A 12,767-nucleotide genomic window follows, 5' to 3' on the forward strand; every position below is an offset into this window, starting at 1 on the left:
TTCAGTGGTTCAACAGTCCGGGGTCTCCGCTGTCCTATTTTACGCTTCATAATGTGCCACACATTTTCCATGGGAGACAGGTCTGGACTGCAGGCGGGCCAGGAAAGTACCCGCACTCTTTTTTTACGAAGCCACGCTGTTGTAACACGTGCTGAATGTGGCTTGGCATTGTCTTGCTGAAATAAGCAGGGGCGTCCATGAAAAAGACAGCGCTTAGATGGCAGCTTATATTGTTCCAAAAGCTGTATGTACCTTTCAGCATTAATGGTGCCTTCACAGATGTGTAAGTTACCCATGTCTTGGGCACTAATACACCCCCATACCATCACACATGCTGCCTTTTACACTTTGCGTCGATAATAGTCTGGATAGTTCACTTCCCCTTTGGTCCGGATGACATGATGTTGAATATTTCCAAAAACAATTTGAAATGTGGACTCGTCAGACCACAGAACACTTTTCCACTTTGCATGAGTCCATCTTAGATGATCTCGGGCCCAGAGAAGCTGGCGGCGTTTCTGGGTGTTGTTGATAAATGGCTTTGGCTTTGCATAGTAGAGCTTTAACTTGCACTTACAGATGTAGCGACCAACTGTATTTAGTGACAGTGGGTTTCTGAAGTGTTCCTGAGCCCATGTGGTGATATCCTTTAGAGATTGATGTCTGTTTTTGATACAGTGCCGTCTGAGGGATGGAAGGTCACGCTCATTCAATGTTGGTTTCCGGCCATGCTGCTTACGTGGAGTGATTTCTCCAGATTCTCTGAACCTTTTGATGATATTATGGAGCGTAGATGTTGAAATCCCTAAATTTCTTGCAATGGCACTTTGAGAAATGTTGTTCTTAAGCTGTTTGACTATTTGCTCACGCAGTTGTGGACAAAGTGGTGTACCTCGCCCCATCCTTTCTTGTGGAAGACTGAGCATTTTTTGGGAAGCTGTTTTTATAGCCAATCATGGCACCCACCTGTTCCCAATTAGCCTGCACACCTGTGGGATGTTCCAAATAAGTGTTTGATGAGCATTCCTCAACTTTATCAGTATTTATTGCCACCTTTCCCAACTTCTTTGTCACGTGTTGCTGCCATCAAATTCTAAAGTTAATGATTATTTGCAAAAAAAAAAAATGTTTATGAGTTTGAACATGAAATATGTTGTCTTTGTAGCATATTCAACTGAATATGGCTTGAAAAGGATTTGCAAATCATTGTATTCCGTTTATATTTACATCTAACACCATTTCCCAACTCATATGGAAACGGGGTTTGTAGTAGGGAAGGAGGCCAATAACCGATATTTGGAGCCAATATTCATTTACAGTAAAAATGACATATTGGCTCCAAAATTTTGAAGAATACTATTACAAACTCCAACACTTAAAGGTGCTGTTTGCAGCTTCCTCACAGTTACATTTTCAAAGCAAGAACATCTTATCTTACCATTAGTGGTCCAACAGAACACATTTATTTGATTATTAATGATCTCTATTTTTCACAATACAAAGTTTATGTCAAATTTTTATCGGCCTGAATAAAATGATCCCACCAACACGTACACGCAGTGAGTGCGGGCAAACATACAAACGCAGTCCAATAGAAGCAACAAACAATTTGCAGTCATGTTATGATAGAATATACATTCAATGACAGCTATTATTTGCTAACACTTAAAGCTAATAATAATAATAATGGATTAGATTTTATATCGCGCTTTTCTATTATTAGATACTCAAAGCGCTCACAGAGAAGTGGGAACCCATCATTCATTCACACCTGGTGGTGGTAAGCTACATTTGTAGCCACAGCTGCCCTGGGGTAGACTGACGGAAGCGAGGCTGCCAGTTTGCCCCTCCGACCACCACCACCTATCATTCACTCACCAGTGTGAGCGGCACCGGGGGGCAAGGGTGAAGTGTCCTGCCCAAGGACACAACGGCAGCGATTTGGATGTCAAGAGGCGGGGAGCGAACCTGCAACCCTCAGGTTTCTGGCACGGCCGCTCTACCCACTACGCCATACCGCCCCCTAAGTATGTGTCACGTACAGCACAGGCCAAAAGTTTAGACACACCTTCTCCTCATTCAATGTGTTGTCTTTATTTACATTGTAGATTGTCACATCCAAACTATGAATGAACACGTGTGGAGTTATGTACTTAACTAAAAAATAACTGAAAACATGTTTTATATTCTAGTTCCTTCAAAATAGCCACCCTTTGCTCTGATTACTGCTTTGCACACTCCTGGCATTCTCTCCATGAGCTTCAAGAGGTAGTCACCTGAAAGGGGTTTCACTTCACAGGTGTGATAGTTGCGATGTGACAATCTGCAATGTAAATGGTCATAAAGAAAAAGCATTGAATGAGAAGGTGTGGCCTGTACTGTACGTACGTCATTACATACGAGAAGCCGTGAGAGGGCCATCTATACTGTGCCAAATACATTAGCGCCCTCTAGGCATCTGTAAACGTTGCAGACAGCCCTTTAAGTTTGTTTCAATGCCTGAAGCATGTTTATTTAAAAACAAACAAAAACTAAATGTGCAGGGAGTTCCTTGGCACAGTTGCATTTCTTAAAAAGTTCAAGCAATTGTTTAATAAATAAATAGTTCCCTAAAGTATGACAGCTATAACTTATGATGCACTTCCATTATGTCTTGAACAGCTCTATACCGCTCCTTTTTAAAAGAAACCATCAAAGACAAGTTCAGTATACACTTCATCTAACAATGTTTCATGTTTTGCTGCTTGGGATCTCTCAATCACCACAGAAAAAGGTAAAGGTGTCGTGCAAGATGGTGTACCCCTGAAATAACTTGTATCCCTGCCACGCAGACATTTCTACCCTTTTAATGATTCCAATGTGTTGACATTGACACCTACAATTATTACACTTTTTTTTACAAGATGGACAAAGTTATAAAGACATTGTCATGCTGTTGTATAAAGTACATACAGATCAGCAAAAGTATTATTTAGGTTGCATTATTAACAACATCTTTATCAATTCACATTTTGTATTTTGATAAGAATATTTGTATTATTATGCACACACATACGTACTGTATACTGTAGCAGCACATACAAAGTAGTTCAGGGATACATATCTGGCTTTGCTGTTCTGCACAAACTATTCTCTACTCTTTTCGTGTGTGCCTGCATTATAACTAGACTTTAATCTCTCTCTCCATCACACAAACAAGCTAACGGACAGTCTCCATATCCATATTTTGATTCGCAGACAAATCGACGTACTACAAGCTTGCTTATGTTCGTGGAGTTTTTACGGTATTCTGCTCATAGTAATGTTATTAGTAGTTGTGAGGGACTGACATGTTAATCACAATGTGTTTATGTCTGTGTACTTTGAACACATCCGTACAACCATTGAAGTTTCTCCCTCCTTAATCTCTGTCGTGTGTTTGAGAACCCTGAAAAAGACCTCGGCTTCTGATTGGCCCTGCCTCTTACCTTTTCCGGACTAGAGAGCACACTGATATATAAAAGATGTACCCACTTAATTCAAAAAAATAAATACAGTACAGGCCAAAAGTCTGGACACACCTTCTCATTCCCAACACAACTGATGGTCCCAACCCCATTGATAAAGCAAGAAATTCCACTAATCAACCCTGATGAGGCACACCTGTGAAGTGAAAGCCCTTTCAGGTGACTACTCCTTGAATCTCATGGAGAGAATACCAAGAGTGTGCAAAGTGTGGCTATTTTGAAGAAACTAGAATACAAAACATGTTTTCAGCTATTTCCCCTTTTTTTGTTAAGTACATAACTCCACATGTGTTCATTCATAGTTTGGATGTGACAATCTGCAACGTAAATAGTCATGAAAATAAAGACAACATTGCACTGAATGAGGAGAAGGTGTGTCCACACTTTTGGCCTGTACTGTACATAAAAAATTAAAATCCCATAACTTCTGTTATGTTACTGATATTGATCCAATACACAAATCATACATACATATTTGCATACTTGTTATTTTGTACAATGTTAGAAAAGGTTTGATCACGTGAACTTTGTCAAACGTAACAATAATGGGTATGAAAAACCCTAACCTATTTATTAATACCTGTCTGGAATGGACTTATGAGCTAAGTGATAAGTAGACCCAGCAAGTAGCAATATTGCTACGTGCTGAACAAGAAATACAAACTGCAAACATAGTAAAACAATCACTTACTGTACAATATCTGCTCACACTGGGATGCCGATTGATGGAATATTTGTATCTTCCCGTTTAGATGAAGAATTAATCATAATCCTCACACAGGTGGTAAAAAAATGAAATAAATAAAAAGTTGGACGCAAACGAGCGTCTTTTTGTGTCTTTCTCGCCATCTTCGGGTATAAGTTAAATATCAAGTTGGCCAACTTCTCTGTTTATGGCCACAACCTAGAAATAACTTTCACCAACTCCGAGGCGATGCAACAGTTCATGATGTCAATGTAGCAGCATAAGCTAGTTAGCTCTCTGTGAAGTAGTTCCTCTGCGTTATAACAATACTTGGTTAATATGCAGGTTATGGAATGTTTAGAGAGTATTTTTGGCAGTTTTTTAGAGGGCTTTATGGGCACAATAGAGTCTGCCCATTGTTAGCCACCACATACTTTACATATATTAGCAATTATAATGCATAAATCAAGAAAGAATATGTGGGCTCTTTTCTTACATAGAGATTGTGAATGACAGGCACAGCTTGTGTGCTATAGTGTGCTTAGCTGTTGTGTAGCTGCTAGCTCCTAGAAACCTTTAGCTTACCTACCATGTTTACCTTTTTGTAAATGATTAAAAATAGAAGAAAAGACCAAGCTTATGTGCTCTATTGGAGGACATTTAGATGACTGGCACAATTAAAGGACTGCTTGTATCGGAGTGCTTATATCAGACATTTGAAATGTATAGCTGAAAACCCCATACCATTTTTTGTGAATGACAGGCACAGCTTGTGTGCTATAGTGTGCTTAGCTGCTGTGTAGCTGCTAGTTCCTAGAAACCTTTAGCTTACCTACCATGTTTACCTTTTTGTAAATGATTAAAAAAGAAGAAAAGACCAAGCTATGTGCTTTATTGGAGGACATTTAGATGACTGGCACAATTAAAGGACTGCTTGTATCGGAGTGCTTGTATCAGACATTTGAAATGTATAGCTGAAAACCCCATACCATTTTTTGGCTGATACTGGACTGATATCAAAAATGGACCAGGACACCCCTAATTATGATCCATTCTCCTTTTTCCTCTGGACAGCGTCACAAGTAATGTGCAAACAATGGCTAGTTTTGCTTGAAATATGTGGACAACTGCTTAAGTCATCCGTCGACCATAAAGCACTTCTACTGTATCTTGTGTGTCGTGGCCAATACATTTTCTGATTTGAATCTGATGATGTTGTTTTGTAATAATTGTACTTAATTGTGTCATGCGCTTCCTGGTCACATGACTGGGCCTTACCGCCCCCCTTTTCACTGACTCTCACGGCTTTTTGCTTCCTCTCTTTTATGCCAACACACATCCCTTACCGCCCATTTGTGTGGGCAGCTTGGTGGAAATGGCCAGGCGCAGGTGAGTGGCCCCTCAGCCATGTGACCCGCAGCTTCTCTCTTTTTAGCCCAGCTTGTCTTTCTGTTCCCCCGAGCTTCATTGCAGTTGCCGCTTTTTTACCCTTAACCCACAAAGATATCGATTTCTTAGGCCTGATAATGTCAGCAGCATTCTTTCTATGACATCTGTGGCCTTTCTGCAAGAGAGGCTTCCTAGACAATCTCCTTTTAAAGACCAATGCATTCTTTTCCAAAAAAACCAATCCCTGCTGCTGATGTTGTCTGGCTTGGTTTAATTCCATCCTGAATGTGCTTGTAGGTGACTGTCCTAGTTTCAATAGATGACATACTCATCCAAACCTTCACCAGCGTGCTTACAAGTGGATTCTCCCTGGTAGTAGTAGCAGAACCAGCTTTTAAAAATGATACATTTCTGTAAACTTTGAAGAGTACTGCATTGTAATAAAGGGCAGATGTTTTCAAAGTGGGAGGCAGGACCAACAGCTTGAGAAAAATTAAGAAAATCATCTTATACCAACCTGTTAATATACATTGTTAAAGCAAAATAGGTAATTTTTTTGGTAAAAAAAAAAAATGCTCCACAATAATTGGTACTTGAGGTTTTTTTTGGTGTATTTTTTTTGAGTAGCAACTGTCTCCCCTTAATGTAATTGAATGTAATGTAATGAGAAACGGCTACAATTTTGATACTACTAATTTGGGGCCCAAAACTACAACTTTTTTGGCCCCCAGCGTATTGTCTAGAAAACCAGTAAAAATGTACAAAAAACCCCCCAAAAGACATAATGTAATGAGAAAAATGACATTTTGATACAACTAATTTGGGGCCCACAGCTCAAGTTTTGTGGGCCCGGGGGGTATTGTTGGAAAAAACTGTCAAAATGTTAGAAAAAACAACTGCATAAAGACATAATGTAATGAGGAAAAGCTGACATTTGGATGTAAATAATTTGCAGCCCGCTGCTCAAGTTTTGTTGCATTGTGTCAAAAAAACAGTAAACATGTAAGACAAAAGAGCAATAAAATGTAATGTTATTAGAAAAAGCTGAAATGTTGACACTATTAATGAATATTAATATACTTTGTCACCTATAACACAAGGCTGACAAAGTTTTGTCTTTCAAACTGTATATGTACTGATTTTTTTTTTTTTTACAAAAAACTTGGACAGCCTTGATCTATAATATTAGAAGCTCTTTAAATAAAATAATAATTATAATATAAACTCAATAGTCAGTTAAAAAAATAAAATACATAAAACAATACTATTAACACATTTAAAAATGTTTACTACATTAATTATTAAAGTATAACTTAAACATTCATATTTTTGTAAAGCAAATGATTTGACACTTACACAATGGTAATATTACTATTGTTATGTTATATTCTTACAGGAAAAGGCCCACAAAAATGTTGGGAAAAAAACAACAGTGAAATTGTAGGAAAAAAGACAAAATGTGAAGTTTTGATTCAAATAATTTGTGACCCGCAACTCCATATTGTTGGAAAAACAAAACAATAAAAAGATGTAAGTAATGTAATGAGAAAAAGCTGAAATGTGAATACTAATAACTAGAGATGTCCGATAATATCGGCCTGCCGATATTATCGGCCGATATATGCGTTAAAATGTAATATCGGAAATTATCGGTATCGTTTTTTTTATTATCGGTATCGTGTTTTTTTTTTGTTTTTTTTTATTTATTTTTTATTAAATCAACATAAAAAACACAAGATACACTTACAATTAGTGCACCAACCCAAAAAACCTCCCTCCCCCCATTTCTTTCTGTTATCAATATTCTGCTTCCTACATTATATATCAATATATATCAATACAGTCTGCAAGGGATACAGTCCGTAAGCACACATGATTGTGCGTGCTGCTGCCCCACTAATAGTACTAACCTTTAACAGTTAATTTTACAAATTTTCATTCATTACTAGTTTCTATGTAACTGTTTTTATATTGTTGTACTTTCTTTTTTATTCAAGAAAATGTTTTTAATTTATTTATCTTATTTTACTAATTTTTTTAAAAAGTACCTTATCTTCACCATACCTGGTTGTCCAAATTAGGCATAATAATGTGTTAATTCCACGACTGTATATATCGGTTGATATCGGTATCGGTTGATATCGGTATCGGTAATTAAAGAGTTGGACAATATCGGATATCGGCAAAAAGCCATTATCGGACATCCCTACTAATAACTAATATTAATATATTTTGTCACCTATAACACAAAACTGACACAAAGTTTTGACTTTAAATACTGTACATATCATTATTTATTTTTTCACCACAATTTGGACACCGCTGATCTAATAAAAATATATTAAAAGCTCTTGAAATAGAAATAAAATAAAAAATATAAATTAAGTAGTCTGTTAAAAAATAAAATACACAAAACAATACTATTAACTAATGAAATAATGAATTTGAAAAATGACAACTATTAACAGAACATTAATATTTTCGGGAAGCAGAGTTTTGACACTAAGTTGTGCAGTTCCACTGCTATTATATTCTTTTCCCAACATATTGTTGGAAAAAAACAACATTAAAGATGTAATGCAGTGTAAAAAAAAAGATAACATTATGATACTAATTATAAATAGTAAAATACTTTGTCACCTCTAACACAAAGTTTTGGTTTTAAATAAATATGTCTGTTTTAAGCAGTTTTTTTTTAACTAAAAAATATGAAAATGGCCCTGGGATATTTGGACTTTTTCTGTGTGCGGGCCTTGTTGGAAAAGGTGTGGGTACTCCTGGTTTAGAATCTTATGTCTTTTTGTCCAATGACCGCCAGGGGGTAGCATTGCATCTTGTGCTGAAGGCCCACTTGGCAGAGCTTGAATGAGATGATGTTGTTATGTAGTGCATGTTACTAACACTAACTCAACTTTCATCTTTAAATGATTCATCCAAATGGTTTCTGCAGGCCTCTTGCAGATAGTGAGAAGCTGCCAGTAAAGTCCCATCGTGCAACGGAGGCTCTAAAAAGCCCAGACGGAGAGGCAGAAAGCACCTCACAGGAAGCCAAGAAGAAAAGCGGCAAGGAAAAGAAGGAGAAGAAGAAGGATAAAGACCGCGATAAGAAGGTAAGAAGATAAGAGGCGATACAAGGTGTGGATGCATAGCTTCATTCTGCTGTGCTGCTACAGAAGAGCAAAGACGAGAAGAAGAAGAAGAAACACAAGCATGAAGACAAGGGGCTGGATCTTCTTGGCAATCAGTCAGATGACGCTGTCAACCAATCAGAAGGACCCAGTGAGGTGGCGGCTCCTCCCACTTCCACTGCCGCTGAGGTATGCCTTTTGAGCAAAGGATGTAGAAAGTAAGGGCGTCTCAATCCGATATCGATATCAGTCCGATACCAGCAAAGAAGCAAGTGTGAGATAGAAGCGCTCGCTCCGATACAAGCAGCCCTCATCTAATAGACACACAAGCTAGTCCTGGATAGTCCCACTTCTTAATGCTTCAGTCACACGCAGGATTCTCACAGGAATGAGGCAAAAATGCAAGAAAATAGCAGCTACGCAACAGCTAAGCACACAATAGCGCACAAGCTAGACATACGTAACAGGTTTCCTTCATTGAACAACATTGCACATTTGTAATTAGTTACATATTACTTACACATACAAAGTACCCAAGGCAGTAATAAACGTGTCCGCATTATTCAACTTACTCCGTCGTGACCTTAACTTAATGAATTATTGTGGCTGCTAAGGATCGTCAAATAACCACTCCTTTTCAACTTAAAGACAGCATGAGGCCTTTCCAGACGGTTAATAATAAATAGGCGAGTGTTTTTCATACCTATCAGTGTTCTATTTGACTCATTTCACTTAATCAAGACTTTTCTAACATTTCACACTATACCATTAGCATGTATGATAGAGATCAATATCGAAATTGGCTAGTAGTCAAGTCACCGATATCAATATTATGTTAATAGTAAAAGGACACCATGAGTAGAAATGTCATTTTCTGCCTAGCAACAGTGTGTTTATTCCTGATTGTGAACTGAATGAAAGTATTAGGATCTGATCTGCATGTACTAAAAACCTGATTGCACAGGCAAAGCTGATTTCCTTAACATTTGCAAAGTAGATCGCTTCCGTTAAGTGAGCAGAATAAGGCGTGCAATCCTGTCTTTATCAATATGCGTATCATCAAAACGCCCACAATACTGGGAGGAGACGATGCAAATGTAATTATTTAGCATGTGATTTATCAACACTCATCATTGTTTTGTGAGCATTATTTTGCATTTTATTTAGTATGTAAACTGAAAATATTAGACTTATCATCTACGAATGAATTCAATGGATGCGTTTTGGTGACCTTTAATATATTTTTTTAATGATGTTAGTTTTTCTACATAGAATATATTTTAATCAAATATTTCTTACATGAAAAAAAACTCCAAGTACGCATTTTTTGCGTCTTGAGCGGAGTAATGTGCGGCGTCTCTCCTTTGAGCGCACCTCCAGCTGTAAAAAAACAACAGTGGGTTCAATGTAGATGCACTGCAGGACTAAAATGCCCATAAAAAGTGGTTCATGTCTCCTAAAAAAGCCAGCAAAACGTCCCAGGTAGGAGCATGGTAACATCAATGTGCAGTAAATGAGTGTCTCCATGGTGATGCCCCGTATAATACACGCAAACTCCTCATTTGAATAAGGCGGTCTGCACACGCAGTCTTAGTAGATCACACGCCACACTGTCTAGTGTCAAACTGCTCTCCATTGAGGGCCACATCGCAGTTAAGGCTGCCATCAGAGGGCCGCTTTAACAGTGAATCATTTACAAATTGAATTATTAAATATATTTTTCTACGTACACTGTAAAAAAAAATTAAAAACAATCTGTATATTTTACATTAAGACTATAAAAATGGGAGCCATTACCTCCCTGCTTGGCACTCAGCACCAAGGATTGGAATTGGGGGTTAAATCACCAAAAAATGATTCCCGGGCATGGCCACCGCTGCTGCTCACTGCTCCCCTCACGTCCCAGGGGGTGAGGCTCATGGGTTAAATGGAGAGGATAATCTCACCACACCTAGTGTGTGTGTGTGTGTGACAATCATTGGTACTTTTCTAAAAATGTTTTAAAATATGGTCACCATTTTTTTAATGCAAAATCTACAGATTTTTTAAAAACATTATATTACAGTTAGGGATGTCCGATAATGGCTTTTTGCCGATATCCGATATTCCGATGTTGTCCAACTCTTTAATTACCGATACCGATATCAACCGATACCGATACTGATGTATACAGTTGTGGAATTAACACATTATTATGCCTAATTTGGACAACCAGCTATGGTGAAGATAAGGTCCTTTTTTTTTTTAAATTAATAAAATAAAATAAGATAAATAAATTAAAATCATTTTCTTTAATAAAAAAGAAAGTAAAACAATATAAAAACAGTTACATAGAAACTAGTAATGAATGAAAATGAGTCAAATGAAGTGTTAAAGGTTAGTACTCTTAGTGGAGCAGCAGCACGCACAATCATGTGTGCTTACGGACTGTATCCCTTGCAGACTGTATTGATATATATTGATATATAATGTAGGAAGCAGAATACTAATAACAGAAAGAAACAACCCTTTTGTGTGAATGAGTGTAAATGGGGGAGGGAGGTTTTTTGGCTTGGTGCACTAATTGTAAGTGTATCTTGTGTTTTTATGTGGATTTAATAAAAAAAACAAAAAAAAAACAAAACAAACAAAAAAAAACGATACCGATAATAAAAAAAACGATACCGATAATTTCCGATATTACATTTTAAAGCATTTATCGACACCTCTAATTACAGTAGATGGAAAAGAGTACCCACTGTTTATTTACCATTTTAAAATGGTACCACAGTTATTTTACAGTAAAGTACTGGCAGCTTAGTTGCCAGACTCTTACTGTAAAATGTAATGTAGTTTGTTCAACATATTACTGTAAATAGAAAAACAGTACTACTGTTGTTTTTTAATTCTGGCAACTGAGCTGCGAGTTTGTTACCGTAAATTAACTGTGGTACCATTTTTCCATTTACAGTAACAACAACCGTAGATTTTACAGTAAAAAAAAAAGGCATCATTTTATAGTAAAAACAGTGGTTTTTCAATTTACAGTTTTCAATTGAATATGCTGTTCAAAACATTGTAATTTCAATGTAATATCTATTGTCCTTTTTACAGATAACCTGCTTGAAACCATAAATCAAGCAGATATTGAAGTATTTATTTTTATTTTAACAAATAAAAATAAGTGGAAACTATGGTAATATATTATTTGTTGCTATATTGCATAATATTAACATTTAAAAGCTATACAATTTCATGCAGTGCATATAGAAAAAGATTGATGCATATTTCCCTCGGCCATATAAAATGATGTGACTTGTGTTTGACAGCGATGGTTTAGTGCCTGGCATTTGGATCTTAGTCAATCAGGCTCTTAGTCAGCATTAGTGTAAGAATACTATTGTGAATATGAGCTGTGGTATTTTCTTTCCCAGCATTAGTCCTGATTGCACATCATTGATTAGTGGAAGGTGTTAACTTGTTGTAGTAGTGAGTGTTTAGTCCTCTCACCTCCACACACTCCTCTCCTGCCTTGCTCTTCTAGGTTACCGATCTGGATTTCTGGCTCTCAAACGCTCCAGTGCCCTCTAATGCCCAGGTTGAGTCCCACCCCTATGTCTTCCCCTCGCCGCTGTATTCCACTCATAACTCCACTCTTTCCTCACGCTCTTTACGTCTTTTTCATGATGCCTCTCATCCTCCCAGCTGTCACCATTTCCACCCGACTTCCTGTCGTTCACAGGTCGCGCCACACATTCCTCATCTTCCTGTTTGTATAGCATGTGTGACTGTAGTCTGATGTTAGAAGCCCGGGTGTTAGTGCTCACTTGCATCTTTGTTTCTGGGTCTCTTTGGGCACCACACCATTCAATTCCATTCTGTGGGGTAACGATTCGCTTCAGAATCCATTGTTGATTCAAAATCAATACTTTTTTAATAACATTGGATGCCAGTTCTATGATGAACTCCATAAAAGAAACAGCTTTGATACATTTCTTTATTACTTAAAAGAAAACTAGTGTTGTTCAATAAAACTCTACCCAAACATTTAATAAAGTCTAATACAAATAAGGTGACAGA

The 12,767-nt window shown here is 37.3% G+C and overlaps 1 protein-coding gene across 5 annotated transcripts in view; it reads left to right on the top strand.

Annotated features, from left to right (window-relative positions):
* Window positions 1–12,767, top strand: part of ap3d1 (adaptor related protein complex 3 subunit delta 1) — a 67,400-nt gene that overhangs the window by 39,409 nt on the left and 15,224 nt on the right. For 2 of the 5 annotated variants that reach the window (XM_062027682.1, XM_062027683.1), the window contains exons 22-25: window positions 5,557–5,580; window positions 8,531–8,690; window positions 8,754–8,897; window positions 12,232–12,285. In XM_062027682.1, coding sequence (XP_061883666.1) covers window positions 5,557–5,580; window positions 8,531–8,690; window positions 8,754–8,897; window positions 12,232–12,285 — 382 coding nt within the window. The remainder of the gene's footprint in view (window positions 1–5,556; window positions 5,581–8,530; window positions 8,691–8,753; window positions 8,898–12,231; window positions 12,286–12,767) is intronic. The other 3 variants (XM_062027685.1, XM_062027686.1, XM_062027687.1) reach the window with 2 other exon arrangements.

This window comes from Entelurus aequoreus, linkage group LG19, assembly GCF_033978785.1.
Source record: "Entelurus aequoreus isolate RoL-2023_Sb linkage group LG19, RoL_Eaeq_v1.1, whole genome shotgun sequence".
Classification (NCBI taxonomy): domain Eukaryota; kingdom Metazoa; phylum Chordata; class Actinopteri; order Syngnathiformes; family Syngnathidae; genus Entelurus; species Entelurus aequoreus.